Source organism: Protopterus annectens, chromosome 11.part0 (assembly GCF_019279795.1).
Source record: "Protopterus annectens isolate FY-2018-M chromosome 11.part0, PAN1.0, whole genome shotgun sequence".
Taxonomy (NCBI): domain Eukaryota; kingdom Metazoa; phylum Chordata; order Ceratodontiformes; family Protopteridae; genus Protopterus; species Protopterus annectens.
In genome coordinates this window covers 1211265857-1211289397 of record NC_056745.1, presented here as the reverse complement: position 1 = coordinate 1211289397, position 23541 = coordinate 1211265857, and the positions used below count along the sequence as shown (strand labels likewise).

The following is a 23541-nucleotide window of genomic DNA, read 5'->3' as shown; positions in this document are numbered from 1 at the left end:
TCTGTACAGCTAACATTTATTTTTGATTGATATGCAGGTGCATTTGTTTTGGGCTCCATTTGCTTTGAATGCATTTTCCTGCCATGTGAGCCCCCATGCATGGTCTGATGCGTCTGCTGTTAGGGTTTGTGTGGCGGGGGGTTGAGTGAAAGGGAGTCCCTTGTTGTGGTAGCAGGCCTCTGCCCACCAAAGGAACTCATTCCCTAGGCAAGGAATGATAGAAATCATTGTTTCCAGGTCCTGAGAATGTTGACACCAGAGACTTTTTAAGTACCATGGAGGTCTCCCATATGCAGTCTTGCATATGGAATTAGTAGAATGCAAGAGGCCATGAACCCTAGGGCTTGCAGTATTTGTCTTGCAGACAGCTGGGTTTGGATGGCCTGTAGATTGAAGTAGTTTGTCAAATAAATCTGTTTTTCTGGAGTGAGGAATGCCATCTGGGAAGTTGTGTTCAAGCTTGCTCCCAGGAATACAATCTTTTGGCTGGGTACCAGATGTGATTTCTTTTGGTTGATGGTAAATCCCTGTGAAGTTAGAAGTCTCTTTACAAATGTCAGGTACTGAAGTAGCAATTCCTGACTGTCCGCCTGAATCAGGCAATCTCTCAAGTATGGGTAAATTTGAAGTTTCCTTTGCCTGCAATATGCAATGGCTGGAGCTAGGCATTTTGTAAATATCCTGGGTGCAATAGATAAGCCAAAGGGAAGTGCAGAGAACTGATAGTGCATAGAGCCTGCTTTGAAACATAGATATTTCCTGCAAGATTCCCTTATGGGGATGTGCAGATAAGCTTCTTTTAAGTCTAGGGTAGCTAGCCAGGAGTTCTTAGGTTAGCATAGGAAGCAGCTGTTGGAGAGTAGCATTTTGAATCTTGGAACCATCAGGAAGGTGTTGAGAACAGACAGATCCAGGATAGGGTGCCAAGAGTTTTCTTTTCTGGGTACCAGAAACAGTCTGGAGTAAAAACCTTGTCCCCTTTGCTCTGCTGGGACAGGTTGAATAGCCTTGATACTGAGAAGAGAAAGTACTTGCTTTTGGTCCTCTGCCCACTGGTTTGGGGGGAGGTCTGGCCATCCGCTTGGGGTTGGCAGTAAGTGGAAGTAGAATCTGTATCCTTGAGATACAATGTTCAAGACCCATCTGCCCTGGGTAATGTACTCCCATTTTTTTGCGTGCAGGGCTAGTTTTCCTCCTAAGGGTGCAAGTACTTGGGCAAGGCTTGGAAGGATGAAGGACAAGTCATTGTGAACTTTTTCCATAGGATGGTGGCTTACTACTCCCTGTTTTTGAGGTGGGAGCACTCCATTGTTTAGATTTGTGTATACCCTGAGACTGTAGTCTTGGTGGTCTGCTGGCCCTTGGTTTGGACTGCGAAGGTCTGGGAGGGGACTGGAAAAGACCAGTTTTTAGAAGGCCAATGCCTACTGAATCTAGGTGGCTGTACCTGTAGGAAATCTTTAACAGTTTGCATAGATTTAGCTTTTTCCACCATCTTTTTGAGGACGACTTCTGCTTTAGTGCCAAACAGATGTTCATGGTTTAATGGAGCATCTAGTAATTTTGGGAGGGGACTGGAAAAGACCAGTTTTTAGAAGGCCAATGCCTACTGAATCTAGGTGGCTGTACCTGTAGGAAATCTTTAACAGTTTGCATAGATTTAGCTTTTTCCACCATCTTTTTGAGGACGACTTCTGCTTTAGTGCCAAACAGACATTCATGGTTTAATGGAGCACCTAGTAATTTTGCTTTGACATGGTCTGGCAAGATTTGTTCCTTAAGCCAAGCATGCCTTATAAGAACAGACCCAGTGACAGCAGCCATGCAAGATGCTTCTAAGGCATCAAAACCACATTGCAAAGTATGTTTTCCAACTTGGTTAGAAGAATGCATTAACTCTTGTAAATCTTTATGTTCTGCACAATTAGGAATCAACATCATTTTTTGTTTAATTAGTTATATGTTGCTGATACTTTAACATGCAAAACTGGAAATTTAAAGCCCTAATGACAAGAGTAGCAGAGGTATATACCTTCTTAACCCATCTGTCTAAAGCCATAGAATCCCTGTCCGAAGGGGTAGGGTTTTTGGCTGTAGTAGCCTTAATGCCTTTAGGTCTCTGGGAAATGGTCTCTGGATCTGCAGTAGGATTCTTAAATAGGAATTTGTGAGAGTCAGGTACTCTGTAGTATCTGTCAGGTTTCCTGAGGGCTGGTGGTAAAGTATCAGAGGTAAGACTGGATTCCATGAAGACATCATCTACAATTTCCAGAACAGGAGGGATAGCTAGAGACCTGTGCTGAGGCAAGTTTAAAAATTCCCTGAGTCTCTTTTTGGACTGTGGGTAGTCCTGGTACTCCCTGCGGAAATGCTCTCTGAGAGTATGCAGGGTTTCACCGAAAGAAAAATCCTCTGGTGATAAAGGTATGTCCTGGTAATAAGAAGGATTAGAGTCATCTGACTCATGATCTGAAGAATCATTAGGAAAACCAGTTCTTGGTCTTTTGGAGGGGGAAGGCTGGCTTTCCCTAATTAAGGTAATAAGGTCTTCAGCCATTCTAAGCATTTGTTTCTGTGGCATGGGGGCTTGAGAATGCGCTTTGGTCATTGGTTTCCTAGGTGTAGTGTAATCTCTGGGTCTGGGAAATTTGGTATTTCTGGTTTGAAACAAAGTAGTCGGTTTAATATGAACATCGGAAGGCCTGAATACACCCTCAGAAGTCGGTGCCTGCACAGCGGCTCTGGACCCATCCAAGGTAAAGACATCCGCAGGTTCCATAGTCAAAGAAGCATTTTGCGGCATACCAGACTCCGAATGGGTCTCGGTAGAGGCCTGCGAATCTGTAGAAGTGGGTATCAGGGGCTGAGAAAGCGCCTTGCTGAGTACCGGCGAACTGGCGACTAGCTTAGTGGAAGCGTCATTGGCAGTTTTGGACCTATGCGGTCTGTCTCTGTCTTTATCCTTATGCTTTTTCAGAAGATCGGTAGTCGGATGGCTTATCAAAGACATTTCAGAATACGGAGAACGAGAGCAAAAGAATTTAGCAATAAAAATAGCCCGACAATGAATAGTTCAAACGTTGAACAGGGCACAAAACCGACAGCGAGGAACGTTGTGGTCTGGGCCTAAACAGGTGACGCAGTAAGAATGAAAATCTCTGTGAGGTATTTGCTTTCCACAGGCAAGACAATTATTATTTTTTTCTGACATCTGTTAGAGCAAGAAAAAATTATCCCCAATGAGGTACTTATCTTTAGAAGACTTCAGGTCTGAAACTCGAAAAACAAAAATTTCAGGAGGCGGCCGACCTGCACTTGTGAACTGCTTCTGCTTCAGGCTCCGCTCAGCAAGAAAAGCTGATGTAATGGCATCGGCTGCATGTTTTATACCCCTGGTGACCTGACGTCATGGAAGAAGCGACAGCATCTGACACAGAAATCCCAAGACTCTGGTATTCAGGCCAACTGAAGGCTACCTGCAGGCAGATAACTCAAGTGTGATGGCTGCAACAGTGACACACAAAGAACATCAATCTCTACAAAAAAAAAAAAAAGGAGGCTATGCAAATCCAGAAGGAGAAAATGCAGATGAAAATGGGGACCCTTGGTCAGAAGAGTAAAAGCACAAAAGAAATAAACGATGGTGGAGGGAGGGACTGAATACTGCAACAGTGAAGAGAAGGACATCTACTGCTATGGTAAGATCGTACACAATTGTACTATGTCCTTCTACATCATTGATGTAGTATCCTTCATCTAAGGGAGAGTACAAATGTCCAAGAAAAGGAGTAGGAGGTGGTAGGCTGGGAAATGCCCTCAACAAACCCATGCAGGATGGCCCTAGCAAATCCTGCTCTGGTTCTAGAAACCATATCCAGTTTATAATGCTTAGTAAAGGTATGGACTGAAGACAAAGTAGCAGCTTCAAGGATGGAATTGGTGTCCAAACCCTTGAAGAAAGCACCAAATGAGGCAACAGCCCTAGTGGAGTGAGGTCTAAAGGAAGTAGGCCGACACTTGCCATGAAAAGAATAAAGAAAGGAATTGCCTTAGAAATCCAGGAGGACATGGTTTGCTTAGAAACAGCCAAACCCAAAATCCTGGGATGAAAGGAAAGAAAAATAAAAAGGTAGTCAGACTTATGAATGACCTTAGTTTTATTCAAATAATACCTGAGCTGTCTGTGTAAATCCAAGGTATCCAGGACTGTCTCACTAGCAGACTGAGAAGGAAAAAAGGAAGGGAGTTGTACAGCCTGATTTAAGAACAATTCATTAACAATCTTAAGCATAAAATAGGAATTAGTAGGAGGAGACACCCCATCTCTGTGAAAAAACAAAAATAAAGGAATAGCCATAAGGACTTGAAGCTCAGAAATACTCTGAGGAGAAGTAAGAGCAAGCAACAAGACAGTCTTCCAGGTACAGTGCTGCAGAGAAGCTGAAACTACAGGCTCAAAAGAGGCCCGAGTCATTTTTTCCAAAACAAAATTAAGGTCCCAAGCAGGAGGAATAGGTTTCCTTGAGGGCCTAAGATGAAGGAGGCCTTTAAGAAACTGTTTTGACTTCAAAACGAGAAGCCAAAGGAGGATTCAAGGGCAGACAGGCAAAAACAGCTGACAGATGGACCTTTACAGAAGAACAGTCCAAGCCACACTGGATCAACTCAAAGAAATTAGAGAAAATCAGAGGGACCCCATCTAAAAATGGTCCTGGGTATGAACATTGCACCAGACAGAAAATCTTTTCCATTTGGACATATAAGACTTTCAGTTTGCAGGTTTTCATGCCTTCAGTAAAACCCTGAGGAGGTCCTCAGGACAAAGGTGTCTAAAAGGGATCAAAACCCTATCACCACGGTGTCAGTTCAAGAGAGGACAAATGAGGATGGATGAGTGACCTCTTTTCCTGTGTGAGGAGGTCCAACTGGTGAGGTAACATGTGGTGACTGCCCTTGGCCTGATGCATTAAGAGAGGGAAATCAGTGCTGTCTTGGCCAAAAGGCAATCACTCGCAAGAATTTTTTTTTTTTTGGGGGGGGGTCCACCTGAATTTTCTGCAGGACTCTTAGAAGCAGAGGAAGGGGAGGGAAGGCATATAGAAACATCCCCTTCCAAGGAAAAGAAACTGGCACTCTGTTAAAGAAGAGACAGAGCTGTCTGTTAAGAGGGGAGGCAAAAAGATCTACCTGAGGAATACCCTACTGATGGAGTGTCCAAAGACACATCTCTGTGAAGCATCCATTCATGAGCCTGGATTCCGGACCTGCTCAAGGAGCTTGCCACTAGATATTGTTCTGAAGGAATATACACTGCCAGATGAGTTAGCTGATGCCTGATAGCCAGATCTCAGGCTTGAAAAGTCAGTCTGCAAAGAAGGTAAGGCACTTTGTGCCCCCTGCTTGACATACCATATCTCTGTGGTGCTGTCTGTGTAAACCCTCAGAGGGTCTGGAGAGAACATGGGGTGAAAAGCTTGAAAGGAAAGAATCAGAGTTCTCATTTCTTTGATGTTGATATGGTCTGACTTTTGATGGGGGGCCAGAGGCCCTGAACTTTCAGGTTACAACAGGAAGCCCCCCACCTTATATCTGTGGCATCAGTGAACACTTGTTAAGAATAAACCACAGGCTCAAAGGGCAGGCCTGGGTTGAGGGTAAGTTGCTGAATCCACCACTCAAATTCTTGCTTGATAACAAGCAAGGAGAGGTACTCTGAAATCTGTAGGAAGGTAATGCTGAAGTCAAACTGACTTGAGGTACCACTGAAGCATCTGCATATACAGTATGGCAAGAGGAAGCACTGGAATAGAAGAGGACAGGAATCCCAGGGCCAGAAGAATCTCTCTGGATGGAATGGCAGCTAGAGGAAGAAGAGACTTAAAAAAGCTGTCAAGGACAAAACCTTTGGAGACAGAAGAGAGGCCACCACTGACACTGTCTGAATCCTGCAGCCCAGCTATACATAACCCTGAGAAGGAGGGGACTTCCAAGATGGCTGCACATTGAGTAACAGCTTAATTCTTGCTCTTCTCAGTGTGAAAACATAAACTTAGCAGAGAAATCCAGTGGACCTGGACTTCTGAGTTAATTTTAGTAACTAGCTAGTAAGTGCACTGCCTGGATGCCAGGAAAAAAGGAAAAACAGAGGACCTGAAGGAAAATCAGCTACAAAAAGAAATGAAAAAACACTGACCAGGAAATCTACTGTAGCTATTAAGCAAAAAGAACTGCAAGCTCCAGACATGACCTCCAGCAATCTTGAGGAAAGTATAAAGCAACTGCATACAGGCCTGACTAAAATAAATGAAACACCAATGAAGTATATCAACTCAAATAAAGGCTGAAAAAAATGGAAGAAGTTTTAAACAGATACTCAGATGAAATGATAAAACTGAAAAACTCAGAGGCTGAAATGAAGAAAAGTGAAAGCAAAAGACCAGGTCCAGGCAGGTAGAAACAGTCTTTAATAACCACGGTTTAAAATCACTTTAAAACGTCTATGTATAGCGTGCAAGAATATTTACCATACGCTCAGCAAACTGGATCAGTTAAATAGTTTAACAGCATGTAAATAACTTACTATGTATGCTCAAAAAATAAAATGAAATAATAACTCATGACTGAAATGAAGAAAAGGCTGGCTGAATATGAGACTGCACAAGAAGAGACATTTCAAAAAATAACATAATAAGAGGAAAAAGCATGTAGGGAAAACCTGATCTTTTCTGCTGTACATGAGAAGCTGGAAGGAACAGACTGTATTACTGCCATGAAAGCACAAATAAGCAACTGGACTGGTATTCCACAACAGGAACTGTTCATTGAAAGGGCACAAAATGTGTACACTCCAAACCTGGCTATGAGAAAACAACCTAGACCTTTAATTGTAAAGATGCGATCTTACCAGCAGAAGGAGTTGATTCTGACAAAACTGTGGCAGAAGGACAAAGTACTGAAAGTGGGAGACAGCAGAGTGTTTGTGGAGAATGACTACTCAATGTACACCAGGCAGAAGAGGAATACGAAAGTGTGTCCAACAAAAAGTGAGCTTTGAAACAGGAGATTCTGCTTCTTGTTCTTCTGGTACTAAAGACCATGGACAGACTGTGTCAGAGAAACATTTCTTAGTGTTTCAATGAAAAATGCTTGAGAGAGGGGAGAAAAGCACAGTTGACTAGAAAAACTGACAGCGCACTGGAGATGACACTGAGACAGGGTTTGAGAGATGGAGATGAACAAGAACAGAATAAGAGAATCTGGAAATACTAGACTTTCTTAGGCTTTGTTAAACTTGCAGGGGACTATAAAGCATATGCCCTACTTCATTTCATTAACATTTGGAGATTAAAATCAGTAACTTGTCAACTGACAAATGTTGATTTATAAAGAAATAATTATATCTGTAAAAACGGCCAGAATAAGAACATCTAGAAGTATTGGACTTGTTTGGACTTTATTAAACTCGTAGGGGACTCTAAAACATATGTTCTACTTCATATAATTAATGTTCAGAAAAATACTCAGGAGAGGGGAAGAGGAGGGAGAGCATTAACTACAAGTAAAACAATTTTTTTTCTTAACAGTATAACGTGCGTGGTGCATAGCTTTCTCTGCATGTTATAAATTAATGTTTTTTTCAGTTATTTTAAAGTGTAACGGGGATATTCTTTTTCTCTTTCTTTCTTCCTTCTCTCTTTTTCCTTGTTCAGTTTTAAGAAATGTAGGCACTGCAATGTAAAAACAAAGGTATCTGGTTAAAACAGCATGACAAAAGAAAAATTTGTGTGCTTTTTCTCATTCTTACATAGGGGAATGACTGGGTTAAAGCCATTAGCTTTGTACAGCAACAAGCTTTAACAAAAAGCAAGTAAAGGAAAATAATATTAAATATTATAAGGTCTTTTTTCTAGTAAACAGTCCTGTATCTGGTTCTCATGTTACTATCAGACAATTTGATAAAGAGAAAATGCTTTCTGAAAGCATTCAAGTGTTTTTCCAGCTGTGAGGGCTATAAAGGTATGTCAAAACCAGACAGCACTTAATACAATCACAAGTTCTACCCTGCGTGTTAGCATGGATAATCTTTTTTTTCTGTTTAGCTTGAGTCTGTGTGTGTCTGTCAGTTTGAAACTTTTGTTCCTATTAAGGGGGTAAAACTTCAATATTTAAAGATGTACATAATTTTGTGTGTTATTTTTAAGTTAAAAGCTTTTAGGGACGAGGTGTGTGTGTGTGTGTGTGTGTGTGTGTGTGTGTGTGTGTGTGTGTGTGTTTTTATTTGGGGGTTTTCAATAAAACAAAATGTTCTGCAAGATGTGACATAGGCTCAAATGGAGACGACAAGAAACAATTGTATAAAAGATTAATCTGCCAAACAGTGCATGCACATGAAACAAAAGCTGGAACTAGACACTTACAAAAAGCTGTTACACATCAAAGGTGGGAATAATAATTCATCAAGAATATGATTCTTTCTATAATGCTTTAAACGTTAATGGTCTCACAGATAAATACAAAAAAGAAAGAATGGTGAACTATATTGAAAAATGTAGAGTGCAAACAGCTATGCTACAGGAGACACACTTGAAAATAAATGAACATGTGAAATTGATAAAGATTTTTTGGAAGGTTATTCATTGAAATACCTGAAGTAAAGGAATGGAGGATTACTTATATAAATTGCAAGAGGAGCTGAAATAGTAATAGAAGAGGGAAAAAAAGACAATAATGGTAGATTTGTAGTACTAACGAGCTACTGGCAAAGGAGGAGGATTACATTGGCACATATTTATATTCCAACAAAAACTGCTACAATGAAGCTAAAGAAATGTTTGGGAGAAATAATCATCTTTCAGCAAGGAATATTACTCATAGATGGGGACTAGAACTTGATTTGAAACAGTGAAGATGTGTCTGGGAGGCCTAGAAAGGGAAATATAATAAAGGAGGATAGATTTTTGAAGAAATTTATGAAAATATTGGCATGGAAGATGTGACTTCAGTACAAGGAATTCTGAGTGAATTTACATGTTATTCTCCAAGATACAAAAACTGGGCTAGGCTAGACAGAATTTACATTACACAGGAAGATGTGCATTTAACTGAAGGTCCCAATATACACCCAATAAGTTATTGGCAATAACTATTTTAGATTATGTGACAATAATAACTAAAATAAAAAGACCGGGTAATTAAATAAAAATGAGACACCGGTGCTTTCCCTCTTATCTGATGAAAAGAGAGAAATTTAAGAAATCGGTAGTGGAAATTATTCAGGAGCTATTAGGGAAGATAGAAACTTCTTCTGAAACTATAGCTAGTGAGTGGGATAAAATTGAAATGGAATTTAAACATTGGGTAGAAATGAAAGAAAGGGAGATCAGGAATTATTTAGAGGGACTATCAAATATTAAAGTAATACAAAATAGTGGGAATCTCACAGAACAAGAGAAGGAGAAACTACAGAATGCTAAACAGAAAATAAAAGATCACCTTAATAATATGCATGAGTTTAGAAAGATTGCTGATAAGCAACTGTTTTCTGATAATAACTGTAGTGCACAAACATTTTTAGAACAATGACTCAGACAACAGAAAGCAGATAGGGCTGTCACCAAGCATAGGGAGTCCATAACAAGAAAGATAACAAGGGGTCCTGTAGAAGTATTAGAAATATTTCAGGAATTCTATGAAAGTCTGTATAAAGTAGAGAAATATGGAAGTCAAGAAAAGGTGCAAATGGAAATGTGTATGGAAGAATTAAATATGCCAAGGTTGGAGGGAGAGAGGCTCAATTACTAACAGTTAACATAGGAGGAAATGAAATAAAAATGGTAATGTATAACAAATCTACGGGAAAGCCTCCAGGAATAGATAGTATTTCCTGTGGAAGTTTGGAAGCTAGGAGGGGAAAAAAACTTATAAAGGTCTGGCAGATTTTGTTTAACAGTATTTTAAAAGGAGACATGCCAACATCCTGGAGGAAAGTGGTAGTAGCTATAATACATAAAAAGGGTAAAGATCCATCAGATCTAGCTTCATACAGACCCATCTCAATACTAAATCACGACTACAAAGTGGTTATGTCTGTAATGGCTAAAAGAATGGCAAACGTGATGTCAAAATTGGTAGTTATGGATCAATCGGGTTTTGTAGAGGGGAGGCAAAACAAACATTTGACAATATAAACAGAACTGTGATGATCCAGAGAGAAGCAGAATGTAAGAAAATACCATTGTTCTGGTGAGTCTTGATGCAGAGAAAGCATTTGACAGAGTAAGCTGGGATTTTATGAGCAATGATAGCATTTGCATTCCCTGATAAAAATTATAAGGTTGATTAGGAGGATATATGAAGGATCAGAGGCGAAAATTAAAGTAGGTGGGATCCTCTCTGATAATCTCTGCTTGAGCAGAGGAACCAGGCAGGGGTGTCCACTCTCCCCGTGTTACTTGCATTATATTTAGAACCATTGGCAGAGAAAATAACAGACTCAGAAATTCAAGGATATAATTGGTATGATAAGCAAGAAAAGCTGGTTTTATTTGCAGATTATATATTTTTATACCTGACAAAACCAGAAAAGGACATTACCATGCTGTGGAACATATTGAGACAGTTTCAAACCTTTTCAGCATACAAAATTAATGCAGCTAAAACAAAAGTAATAACGGTAAATTATGTATCCACATATGAATTGGTTCAGCAATATCTATATTTATGAGGACATGATAAAATGAAGTATTTAGGAGTATGGATTTAAAATGATACCAGTGCGGCAACTAAGGATGAGTGGGAAGAGACTAAACAAAAGATAATACAAAAACTGAGAAAATGGAAGCTCTGTTATATGGATATTGATAGTCAGCTACAAGCAGTTAAAATGTTTTTAGTTCCTTTAGTCTTATACACTGCTCAGGTATATTTTTATCAACCAGAGGAGAAGTTGAGGATAGCAATTAATAAAGAGCTGAAGGATTTTATCTTGGAGGGGAAGACGGCAAGAGTCAAGTGGGATAAGCTTATCCATCCAAAATAACACAAAAATTGGGAGTACCTGAGTTAAAAAAGTATTTCAGAACAACAGAGTTAAGGTTCCTAGACATAGCACAAGCAGAAAAATATAATTCAAAGTGGAAAGAGATGATGTTGAAACAGTGGGGAAGCTCATATAACAAGGAAAGACTGGGATTTTTGATGCAGACCTTTAAGGAGAACAATAATCATACAGAATAGTATATTCATAGAGTAGCAGAAGGTCTTTTAAGAACTAAGTCAACACAAGACTGGAAAAAGGAGATTGTGCTGATAGGGATAAGTGCAATTAGGGATACAGACAATAGGCAAGAGGGGGTGGGAATATATTGGAGAAAAAATGACAAAGGAACTAAAGTATTGGAAGCAAATAACTAGAGAGGGAAAGATAAACAGAATGGGAAGACACCTATAACTTACTTGGACTGCAAGCTAGATACTGTCTTCCATATCAAGGATTAATATCAGAGTATAAGCAAAGAGAAAGAAATAGAGGGGTCTTAAATGAAAGACCAGCACTGGTAGAAGTATTAGTAGAATCTATAACAGAAATTGATGTTAAGAAAGGAATAATTAGTACAGCATATAAAAATTTGCAACATAACTATAATAATCAATCAGAGGAGGTTAGGAAGGATTGGGAAGAGAGATTAGAGAAGCAATTCATAAAGAAACAGTGGGGGATATATGTATGTCTCCCAAATATGCAACAAAATGTAGAATATTTAGGATCTTTGCCTGGAAGTCTTTACATAGGTATTTTTATACCCATAAGTTCATAGGTTCATAAGAGGTTACTAGGCTAATAGCCCTAGCACCCTTACAAGCCTAGCCAAGTTCAACCTTTGTTCCCTTAAAGGTCTAGAGAGATGGTCTATGTCATAATCAGATGAAAATCAGCACCAATTGCCCCTATCCAAAAGGGACACAGGTGAGCCCGCTGGGGTGAATTTGCGGTTTCAGATGCAACTGTCCAAGTTAGACTTAAAAAGAGTCAACAAGGGGCTCTATTTAACCTGTATTGGAAATTTATTCCAGAGGAAAGGCAACCTCTAGGAGACATATCTGTCTCTCCAGCAAATCCTGTTGATATCACATGCTAGGATAATGTCCCTATTGCGAGTGAATCATGTACCATTTGACTTACGAATGTGCAGCATTTCCATTAAGGCAGGATCAGAGGTTGCTCTGTATGCAAGGCACAGGTCACCTCTGAGTAGTCTATATGATACAGAGTATAGTGACAGTGATTTCAGTCTGTCCATGGAAGACATGTGCTGAAGACCCTTAATTTTCTTTGTGAGGAACCTTTGATGTCTCTCCAGTTGCTGCAGGTGCCTGTTTAGGTACATACCAAAGGGAACATTGTACTCTGTTATTGGCTTGATGAGATAACAGTACAGAGAGATTATAACCTCTTTTGTTCTGGAAGCTAGAAATCAGTGAAAATACTACAGCACATGTAATTCAAAACACAGAGTTAAGTCACAGTATTACAGATATAGCTGTAAACACCGTCAGTATACATAATGTGTGACTTCCAGTCCAAACCAGATTACATTTGCAATGTTTCAGGTTCATTATTTCAAATACAGATGTTCAGAATGTAATAATTTCTTGTTTATTGTTTTCAGAAGCCAGTGCAAATATTGCATGGGGGATAAAAGGAATAAGAGTACAGATTTTGATCAGTTTGATAAAGTAAACATCAGTATAAATGATATATAGACTTCAGTATACAGCAACATAAATGATACATAGACTTCAGGGCAAAATAAAAAAGAAATGCATACCATAGCTCAAGTCAGTGTTGTTGCTAGAAGGATTTTAACTTATGCATAAGGGTGTAGCAGTGCAGCACCAAAACAGATGATTTATCTGTCATTGTTTAAGGTTGAGAAAAATAATATTTAATTGTTTACAGGAAAGAAAGTATGGAATAATGTACTGATTAATACAGACACATCACTTTCACTTACAAACAGACCTCTACTAGAGAAAACAAGTGGCACTATGTCAGCATTTGAAGGGTCAAATGTTACAGCGGTGAGCAGCTCTGAGTGTAACAGTTCCATACTAGATATGGACATGTCATTGAGTTATGTGTTGTTTTAGACTTTAGTAACAAGATTTTATGGAAAAATAAAAAGGCTACAGAATCTACAGTAGTGCACAAAAATGTCACTTATAAGAATTTGTGTGCAGAAGACTGCAAATGTACAGAATTTGAAGAATGATTTTCGACAAGAACATGCAAATTCATGGGTTACAGATAAAATAAATTTGGGTTCAGCTGCTATAGCTAAAGTGCAGGCAGTGAAGTTACCACATTTTCAGAAACTAAAAATCATGGGAGAAACCACCAGAAACAGTAGAACCAACAACCAGAAATAATTAGCAGTACCAGCAAAAACACAGACCTGGAGGACCCACAGGGATTAACACCACAACCGTTTATTGAAAAAAGTAAAATTAAGCGTTTTCATCTTGCTAACATCAGGACTTCTTGCCGGAACTGCTGATTATTTCTGTTTGTTGGGTCTACATTTTCAGAAATGGTATCTTATTCTCAAAAAAAGATAAAACAGACTGGGAATGTCCAGTAAGAAAAAAAGGTTACAATTTCAGGCTAGTATGCATGTTGTTTGTGTAATTGTTTTGTTTAGCAGACACTGTAAAGTGTTGCAATGCATAAATAATATCTTGATACAAACAAAGGCAGAAAAGCATTTACAGATATTAAATGATTTTTGCTACTTTTACAGAATAAAGAATTTAAGGTCAATGTTACATTTTAAAAGTGACAGGACAGTCAAAAGTTCAGATCCCATGCAAGAAAACATTGTGTGTCTTTAAGGTTCAAATCTCATGTCAGGAAAATAATGTAATGTAATGTTACTATATGGAGAAACTTCACATACTTGTATAAAGGACAGACAAGTAAATTTCCAGCATCATATCAGTTCAACTCTAGTGATAAATGTGTATAAGTAAACAGTTCAATACTGTATATATTTCATGCAGAAATTGCAGTTTACCAAGCACACCAGAGGAATGAACTTACATAACAGAGTTATTAGATTACAGGCCAACTCAGCAAGCTAAATTAAAGACAGTACTGTATGCCATAAAACAGTATGGTACAGATCAGTTTAATATTACTACTGGCAGCTTTATGCAGTAATAGTTCTTACTATTTTCCCAAGAAAATTCCAGAAAGTAATGATAAATCCTTGCAACATTCAGTAGTACTGAAAGAGTTAAATGACAACGTCTAAAAGAACACCTAGGGGTTAGGCTGTGGGCAGAGACTTGCACACTGAAGACATTTCTTTGTAAACTATGACCTAAGGGTCACAGAGTAAACGTATAAAGTTCAATAGTTAAAATTAATTTTATAAAACTGCAGAAATGCAAATACTAATATAGTGTCAGCTTATTACTTTAGTTTCATTTGAGTTTATGACAGACAAAAATAATGCCACGGAGATTTCTGTTTGATTTAATAATGAAGTTACAGCCTTTTCATTTCACCCTAGTACATTATCAGTTCAATTACAGAATTGCAAGAATGTATATATTAGCACATTTATAACATTGGTCTAGTTCACTATAGTACATTATCAATTTATTTACAGACTTACAAGAGTTAATTAGTCACATGTTTATTTCATATACAGACAAATGTAAATAAAGTCAGGACAATAAGCAATACTATCAGTTTATAATTGTTAAAGCTGCACATGTTATTTTAAGGATCTGATACTGCCTTTTTGTGCTTTGCAGATATTGCTACAAAAAGACACTCTGTCAGTTTTGGATATTTCAATAATTTCTGGTTTGGTTTTCCAGAATGTATGTTTTAAAATACAGTCAAGAAAAAAATATTACATCAGCCACCCAGCCTTGCACAGCAGATGGGGAAGTGGAGGGGCTGGACACCCTAAGTGTAAAGGGGACAAAAAAGGACACTGGGACTCTGAGGTGGCCATTCCAATACCTCAATAGTGACTGGGACAGTGGGGACAGAGTAAGGCCTAAACTTGGCAACAGCTGTGGGGAACAACTCAAGCCAAGAAGTGAAGACTGTTTTTTTTTTCAGTTTTGTACACATGCAGTAAATGTGTTTTGGTTATCTAAAGAAAGTATTCTTTAAAGTTAAAATGTGCAAACAACAGATGTGCATTTATGCAGATTAGAGTTAAAGCAAGTATGTACATGCAATTATATAACGGTACCATTTTTCAGCTTATGCTTTTAAATAAACACTTAAGAACCTAAATTCATTCCTGGTTTAGCACCTATTTAGGTAACCTATAAATGGTTCATCTCCCAGGCCCATGCTTACACCTATCACAGGTATCAGGACTTGTCAGAGATTTGGGATGCATGGCTAGACTTAAAAAGGCCCTTGTGGTCATTAGACTACTAAACACCTATGAACCTAAATGATATTGACAGAAAAAAGGTATTCCTCTAGTGATAGTTTAGTTTCAAGAACAGAACATTTACCAGATTTCAGTTTATGTTTTTATCTGTGTTCAGGTAACACTGGCAGAAAAGGTATTCCTTTAGTACTGATTTGGTTAGTTTCCATAATATAACATTTAAACACAACTATTTTAGCTGTTCAATATAAATATGTATCATTTTAATGTAAATTTCAGTCACGTTTCAGAATATTATTATGATGTTTTATTATTTTATTTTACATTTGTTAACCGGGGGTGTCTGACTGAGCTGTAAAGGCCCTTTTTCAGCAGAGGCCCAGGGAGAAAAGCTCCACATAGAAAAATTACAGATACATTTAGTTATTTAGACATGATCAGTATACACACAAATTTCAAATTACATGTTTTTACGGTGGTATGCAGCACATCAACAGTTACAGTGGAGAGAACAAAAAAAATATTAATTTAAAAATAAAGGTAATTAATATATTTGTGGTGTGCAACTGAAATTTGGAACATAGGTAGAATACATGCATAGTACACAAGTACAGTACATACATTGTAGATTAGTCAGTGTTTGTGAGTAAGATTAAAAACTATTATCAAGTACTCTAGGCTTAGTATGTGTACTTTATCTTCCTTCACTAGCCTGGGAAGCAATCATGGCACTGCCAACTTTGCTTGAGATGTTGCCTGATGAGGTCTTTAAAGGAGGCTTTGGATGATGTGTTTTGAATGCTAGTGGGGACAGAGTTCCATTTTTTAGCCAATGAACTACTATATATTACATCTCCAAAGCTATTGTAGCTGCTGGTGACTTCCAGTAGTAGCTTGCTTGATGATCTAAGAGGCCTTTTGGCTGAGTGATGTACTAGGTTTTTGAGGGCAGGACACTTATTGGGGAGGTAACAGATCGAATGACAGATTCATATGATATTAATATGATATTCATACGCAGTTATACATTTTTAACAGTATTAACAGACAGTTTACAACATGCAATTACATCACACTTCGCATTATTCAGTCATTAGTTTTAAATGTAAAGTGACAGAATTATATGTAACAGGCTTTTTTAAGTTATCTAAGGAATACATAGTAAGTGTTATTGAATATACTCAAGGTAAAACAGGTCAGGCTTAATTTATTAATTAATTTACAGAATGCAGTGTACATTACCTAATACATTAGACAGAAAGTTAAAAAGACACTGACAGGTTATGCAAAGGAATAGCTCTGAAATACAGAAAACATAGGTTTTAGCAAAGGTGCATCTGCTATCACAGCACATAGATATTTACAGGATATTTAAGACACAAATTTAAAAGGCAGACATCTATTAAATCACATTGGAATTAAAAAGGTAAGTGGACAGGATTATAATTAACAAATATAGCTGAACATTTACAGAAACAAGTTAATACAGTATATTTATTTATTTATTTTTACATTTGTTAACCAGCTAATGTAGTGAGACCAGCTATGTTATATGGGTTGGAGATGGTGGCATTGACAAAAAGGCAGGAGTCAGAGCTGGAGGAGTTAAAGATGTTAAGATTTCCACTGGGTGTGACAAGGATGGACAGAATTAGAAATCACTATATTAGAGGGCCAGCTCAGTTTGAGTAGGTATGGTGAGTATACTGGGAAAATTATGCTAAGGCTGGAGCTGCCTGGTAAGAGGAAAAGAGGAAGGCCTAAGATAAGGATTATGGATGTGGTAAGAGAGGACATGCAGGTGGTTGGTGTGACAGAGCAAGATGCAGAGGACAGGAAGAAATGGAAACAGATGATCCACTGTGGCAACCCCTAATGGGAACAGCCAAAAGAAGAAGAAGAAGTTAACCGGGTAATGTCCGACTGGGCCAGAGGCCCATTTTCAGTGGAGATCCAAGGATGAAAATCTCCAAAACAGAAACAAAAACTAACATAGGTGTAAAAAAAGAGAATTTACCAGTTATAACATGATAAAGAATTGCCTAGTTATAATTAAATCATAAAGGTGAGACTTCAATCCAAACAGACCATAAATGCTCAAGTGACATCCAGTTGTCAAAATTAAAATTGCAAGTTTATTTACCAGATGAAAATATTAGTTCTAGTGATCATTACAGTATCCTTTGCAGACTATATTAATAAACATATAAAGTAATTACCTAAGTAAATCTCATTTCAGTAATTTCGGAGACAATTGTTGCAGAATAAATCCTACATAAATACAGTTAGTAAATTAGACCTTGCATAGGCCTGATAATATAAGGTTAGGCCTGTGTCTTCATTTTATATTTCACATTTTACAGTAACTACTGAAATAGATACTTGTGTGTATTCAGGTATCTCAGGAGGAGTTGTAAGATCAGGTTTAATTTAGACAAAAATACAGTAATTTCTTTGCATAAGTCTAGAAATGCAGCCATATTAAAGCAGGCCTTCATGGTGTACATACAAGTTTCAGTGAATCTGCTTTCAATCAGTAAAAATAACCTTCGGTCAAAAATACTTGATAAGAACAGAATGTGCAGTAAATTGAGTACAACCACATTTTGTTTGTATGGTACAATGCTTGGGAACCAAGGTTAAAGAGACGCATAGAAATTTACAGGTGTGCTGCTTAATGTCCTTCTGCTCAATGTCCCACATTTACATCCATACTGTACAAGTGGGCATAAATGTGACTGGCCATTGTGCAGATGGATGTTAAGCAAAGCCCAATACAAAGTATAGGGTGTTTGCTTGATGTCCGTGCCACTTAACTTTCTATGGGATGGAACCTATCCCAGTCATTAAGCGGTGCATACCTGTACAGGTTCTTGGCATTATATGGAGATACTTCACACAGTTAGTTCGTTTGGACTGATATGCAGAAAGTCACTGCAGTGCAGTTCTCAGAAGTCTGGTACAGACACTCGAGAGTGAGTGCAGAAGTTAGATCAAATTTCCAGCATTCCAGAATATCTATGATATTCAGGAGGACGGGAATATGAGTGCAGAAACTATGGACATAATTATCAGCACTGTTATTGCAAATAGTACTTATCACATTATGAATACAAGACTTATGGACAGTATAATGAGTGCAGAAGTTACAGACATTACGATTTGATTTGGATATTGCTAACCTCCACGGTACATAAAACATTCTTACCTGAACTACAGTGTTTGCAAACTTAATTCTGTAAGGTACAAGAAGATTTGGCCCATAAAGTTGAGATTGGCACCTATTTAGCACAAGTTTGGATAATTAACAGACAAAAACATTCATTCCAGTCTCATTCCAGTTTCTTCCAGTTCATTCCAGTATACTAGTCTTATCAGTTCCTACAATAACCATAGAATAAGCTGAATATATGCTGCTACAGCCAACTGAAGGAACAATTAATTAGCACTATTTTTTAATTTTTTTGTCTTTAGGGATGCACGCTGCAGACTTCACCAGCATCTTCATCCTAGGCTCCTGAAGTAGACCCATCCTTTTAAACTATTTCCTTGTGCTTCATATCCAGCTTTGCTTCCATTATGGCACTGCTTACATCTTAATCTAGTTATCCCAGTTAAATAAAAGAAACAGCACAAATAATTCCATGAAATAAGGTAGATGAAGCAGCACAAATCATATTTCTGCACAACCTCCAAATCATCAATCTAATCACAATGTTTAGAAATGAGATATCTGAAAGACAGCACTAAGTATTACATCTGAGCACAGTATCAAAATATTTGGGCTACTGTAGACAATGTAGTAAACCATTCCAATATTTTCTGAATGGAACTTAGATCCTGGCTGAATCTTACTTGAAATTGCTAGACTGAAATTTAACCTATTACTTTTCTTAAACAAATTACTACTTTAATAATTTGCATTTCAACAGATATTTCAAAATGCTTATAAAATAATTTACATTTTTTAAATTAACTGCTTAAGAAGTGGATCTTTTTTTGTGAAGTGATCTATGATTTCAGTTACTGACTGTTAAGAGATTTGATGCTACATTTTTAATATAAATATTTTATTAAGATTTATATAAAGACTGAGCCCTCTTTCAGGAAGCCATTCATATTGTCAAGAGGAGAATTAAAGCATGGCTGCACATCCATAAAGTAGAAAAAAAAATTGGAAATACATTCTCCCCAGCTACCAAAACCAAAAAAATGAATAAAAAATAATCTCTACAGAGCAAAGTCCAACAAGTTGTATGTTAGTTGGCTGGTCTGCCAATGTTATGACCATTATGATCATGATGACAACATGATTTTCACCTGTAATATCAATGATCCAAATTCACAAATGGACACAGACCACCAGACAGCAGTAGGGCCACAAGTGGACCACTGAAGGGGAGTTCTCCCTCCCTTAGAGATGAATGTGGGTAAGACTAACAGTACTGCAAGATTACAAGAGGCAGCAACAAAATATGGTCACAAGTGAGGGTAAGACTAACAGTACTGCAAGATTACAAGAGGCAGCAACAAAATATGGTCACAAGTGAGGGTAAGACTAACAGTACTGCAAGATTACAAGAGGCAGCAGCAACAAAATATGGTCACAAGTGAGGGTAAGACTAACAGTACTGCAAGATTACAAGAGGCAGCAGCAACAAAATATGGTCACAAGTGAGGGTAAGACTAACAGTACTGCAAGATTACAAGAGGCAGCAACAAAATATGGTCACAAGTGAGGGTAAGACTAACAGTACTGCAAGATTACAAGAGGCATGACATATTCTATCAGCAGCAACAAAATATGGTCACAGGTGAGGGTAAGACTAACAGTACTGCAAGATTACAAGAGGCATGACATATTCTATCAGCAGCAACAAAATATGGTCACAAGTGAGGGTAAGACTAGCAGTACTGCAAGATTACAAGAGGCATGACATATTCTATCAGCAGCAACAAAATATGGTCACAAGTGAGGGTAAGACTAACAGTACTGCAAGATTACAAGAGGCAGCAACAAAATATGGTCACAAGTGTGCTTAGAGAAGTTAATAGATATGGGCAACACTGCACATCCCACTTGATGTTTAAGTAGCAGGGAAGGTGGTTGGCACTTCATCATGATGTCTGCTCTGTGGGACTTCTCTATGTGCTGGGACTGTGCCACAATACCACAAAACACAACAAAGTAACATCTCCAACACAAAAGCTGTTTCTGAGCATTTTGAGCCTGGGCAGAGAACTGCCATATCTAAGTGGGGTAAATGTGCTTGTTTCCGTATGCAAGTCACCTGTCGTGCAACAGAGACTGATGCATGGTGTGTGCCTCATGCTTGAACTGTACACTTCAGTTCACCTGTAGCACAGTGAAAATGTAAATCTAACTTGTGTTTAGCCCTCAGTCTCACAGACAGTTTAAAATAAGACAAAAACAGTACACATGTTTTGTGGAGGATTACAGTAGTTAACATCATCTCTTCCTACCTTTAGCAGTTTCTTGATAAGGGCCTTGTCTTTATGAAGAAATGTTTTGTAAGAGGTATATATTCCTGCAACATATAAAAAAAACATGATAAAATTTAGAAAATGTATTTATGTAAAGTTTTTCTATATCAGTATATAGTATGGAGAAGAACTAAAACAAACTGTCAGACAGGGGAAGATGATATTAAATGTACAGCTAGCTTAGAATAAGCAAGCGATAACAGTGAGTTTTTTTATAACAACTACTGCAGTTATATTCTTTACATTTATTTAATTTAATTATTTGTTATCCAGTTAACAAATCTGGTCTCCAACTCTTCATCCATGACCAGGGGGTCCAAAGGCACAAAAATTAAAAAAACATGCAGGCATAACAGCCCTTTGTGCCCTAGTGTGGTGGTTATCTTGGAGGAAGCACTGGTCAGTCTAGTGGGAATAGACTAATTGTTGCTGCATCTAGGTAGCTACATACATACAGCAATCACACTGACCCAATACATGCAACAGATTAGTGGGTTGCACTTGCAACTCCAATGTTTTCTCCATAAAAGGTATTACTTTCACAGTTGCCTTCTTTCAGCAGGTGCCAGGTAAGAATGTTTTCTCTGCCAAAACAAATTGCTCTGAGCTGCATGTAGCCACTATTGGTTGTGGAAAACAGCATAGCTGTAAGCAAACAGTTTAGTTGACCATCTTGTAAACATTACTACTATCTAGGTATCTCTGCCATTTCAGCATTACTATCCCCCGAAATCTGCCTCCCTTCCACTGCCAGCCTTTTAGCGCTTTGGATCCTAATAAACTGTATCATGCTCATTGATAACAAACTATTTCTTAGCACTTTAGATGCCACCTATGAAAGGTACAAATACTTAACCAATCTGGAGACACCCCTCTCTCAGTGCATTACTTGCAGTGAGTATTACACTGTCACACCCCCAATCATGCAAATGTAAACTCATCATACCAAAAATACAAAACTACCACATGCTGATGCTGCCAAAAAACCTTAACCCAAGCCTCTTAAAACTCTCAACACTAGGCATCAACATGAACATCTTATTTCATCTATTCTTCATACCTCCGAATCAAAACTAACAACATACCACTAAAAGTAAAGAACTCCTAAGTCTTGTATGCATAATTCAGCTGCTGGAAACATTCTAGTTGTTGGTGACTCAATTGATAGGCACAAGACATTCCACATTCATCAGGTTGGAAAAGGGCAAGGTAACAGTCAGACATTTCGCAGCAGCCAAGAAAGTACACATATCTAGAGCACACAACAACCGATCCTCTAGGAAATACCACTATGAGATGAATAAATTCCATGTAGGGAAAATGACCCAACACAACCCCCCCCCCCTCAAGGCCATGCAGACGGACATGTTATAATGTACCACACTAGTTTCAGCCAAGTGTAAGACATTGGTTCTAAGTGGTATCCTCCCTTCACCTAAAAGGATGCCTACATACAAGGAAAAGATAACTGGGTTCAACAACTGGTTAAGCTGCTGATGTCATTCCATGAGTATTAGCATGTAACTTCATGGGACAAAATAACTAACCATCTGACTTGCTTTATTGAAAAAACACTCTACATCTTTCATTCGAGGGCTTCTGCACAAATTCCAAAGCTCACCCATTGTACCTTTTCTTATTATGCAGAATCCATCTAATGAACATCTCAATCTGACAAACACCTGCAATCACAAACTGGATAAAATTATGGTGGCTTTATTCAATGCCAGTAGGCTAAACGATAACCCACCTGACCTCAAAGCAATTCTGCATTTGCAAAACATCCATGTTTGCATTATTACGGAGACATGACTCAAATTCTTAGCGCTCCTTCTGTGCAGGGGTTTTGTGTCTGCCACTCTTTTCAGACCTTCCAGTTATATCTTGATGTACATCAAGGAAAATATCTCTTCAAGTTACTGAAGTACAGCTCACTTTACAGAAATCTAGTTTCCACCTCAAAGCCTGCAACTAATCACCCTCCATGGCTCCAGCAGACCACAATAAATTCTTGACATTCATAACATCCCTATAAGCAATGTCTCTTTAGTCCTTGGTGACTTCAACTCTTCTTCCATTTAAATGAACTTCTACACTTCCAGTGCTGGGTATGTTTGGTGTTTCTTAGACTAGATAAACAAAAATTCCCCTGATCGCCTTGTCCTCAAACCAACTAAAGGTGTAAACATTCCTAACTTAGAACTCACAAACTTGGGCCCATTATCTGCTCTCTTCCCAGTGTCAGACTACAATCTAGTTAATTTCACACTAAAAAATTCCATTCACTCAGTTAAAGACATTATCCTCTTTAAAGACTTCAAAAAGACTAACCTCATACAACCATAGGATGAAATCTCTAAATTTACCCATGTTAACTCCGTTGACCCCAGTTATGCAGCCAGTTACTGAAGTGATTTTTGTGCCAATTTAGATAAATATGTTGGCCCAGCAGTCCCTTCTAAAACCAAATATGGTGGCAATCTGAAAAAATAAAAATTACTACTAATCTACTGATGTAAAGAAACTGTATAACAGAAAGAAGAAACTTGTTAGACTGCCTCATAGGGTAGAACCCCACATCATCAACATAGTAGTAAAAACATCAATACTAAAT

General features: G+C 38.1%; 1 protein-coding gene across 1 annotated transcript in view; it reads right to left on the bottom strand.

Annotated features, from left to right (window-relative positions):
• Positions 1 to 23541, bottom strand: part of DENND6B (DENN domain containing 6B) — a 1114433-nt gene that overhangs the window by 103411 nt on the left and 987481 nt on the right. The window contains exon 14 of the mRNA XM_044088568.1: positions 20907 to 20971. Coding sequence (XP_043944503.1) covers positions 20907 to 20971 — 65 coding nt within the window. The remainder of the gene's footprint in view (positions 1 to 20906; positions 20972 to 23541) is intronic.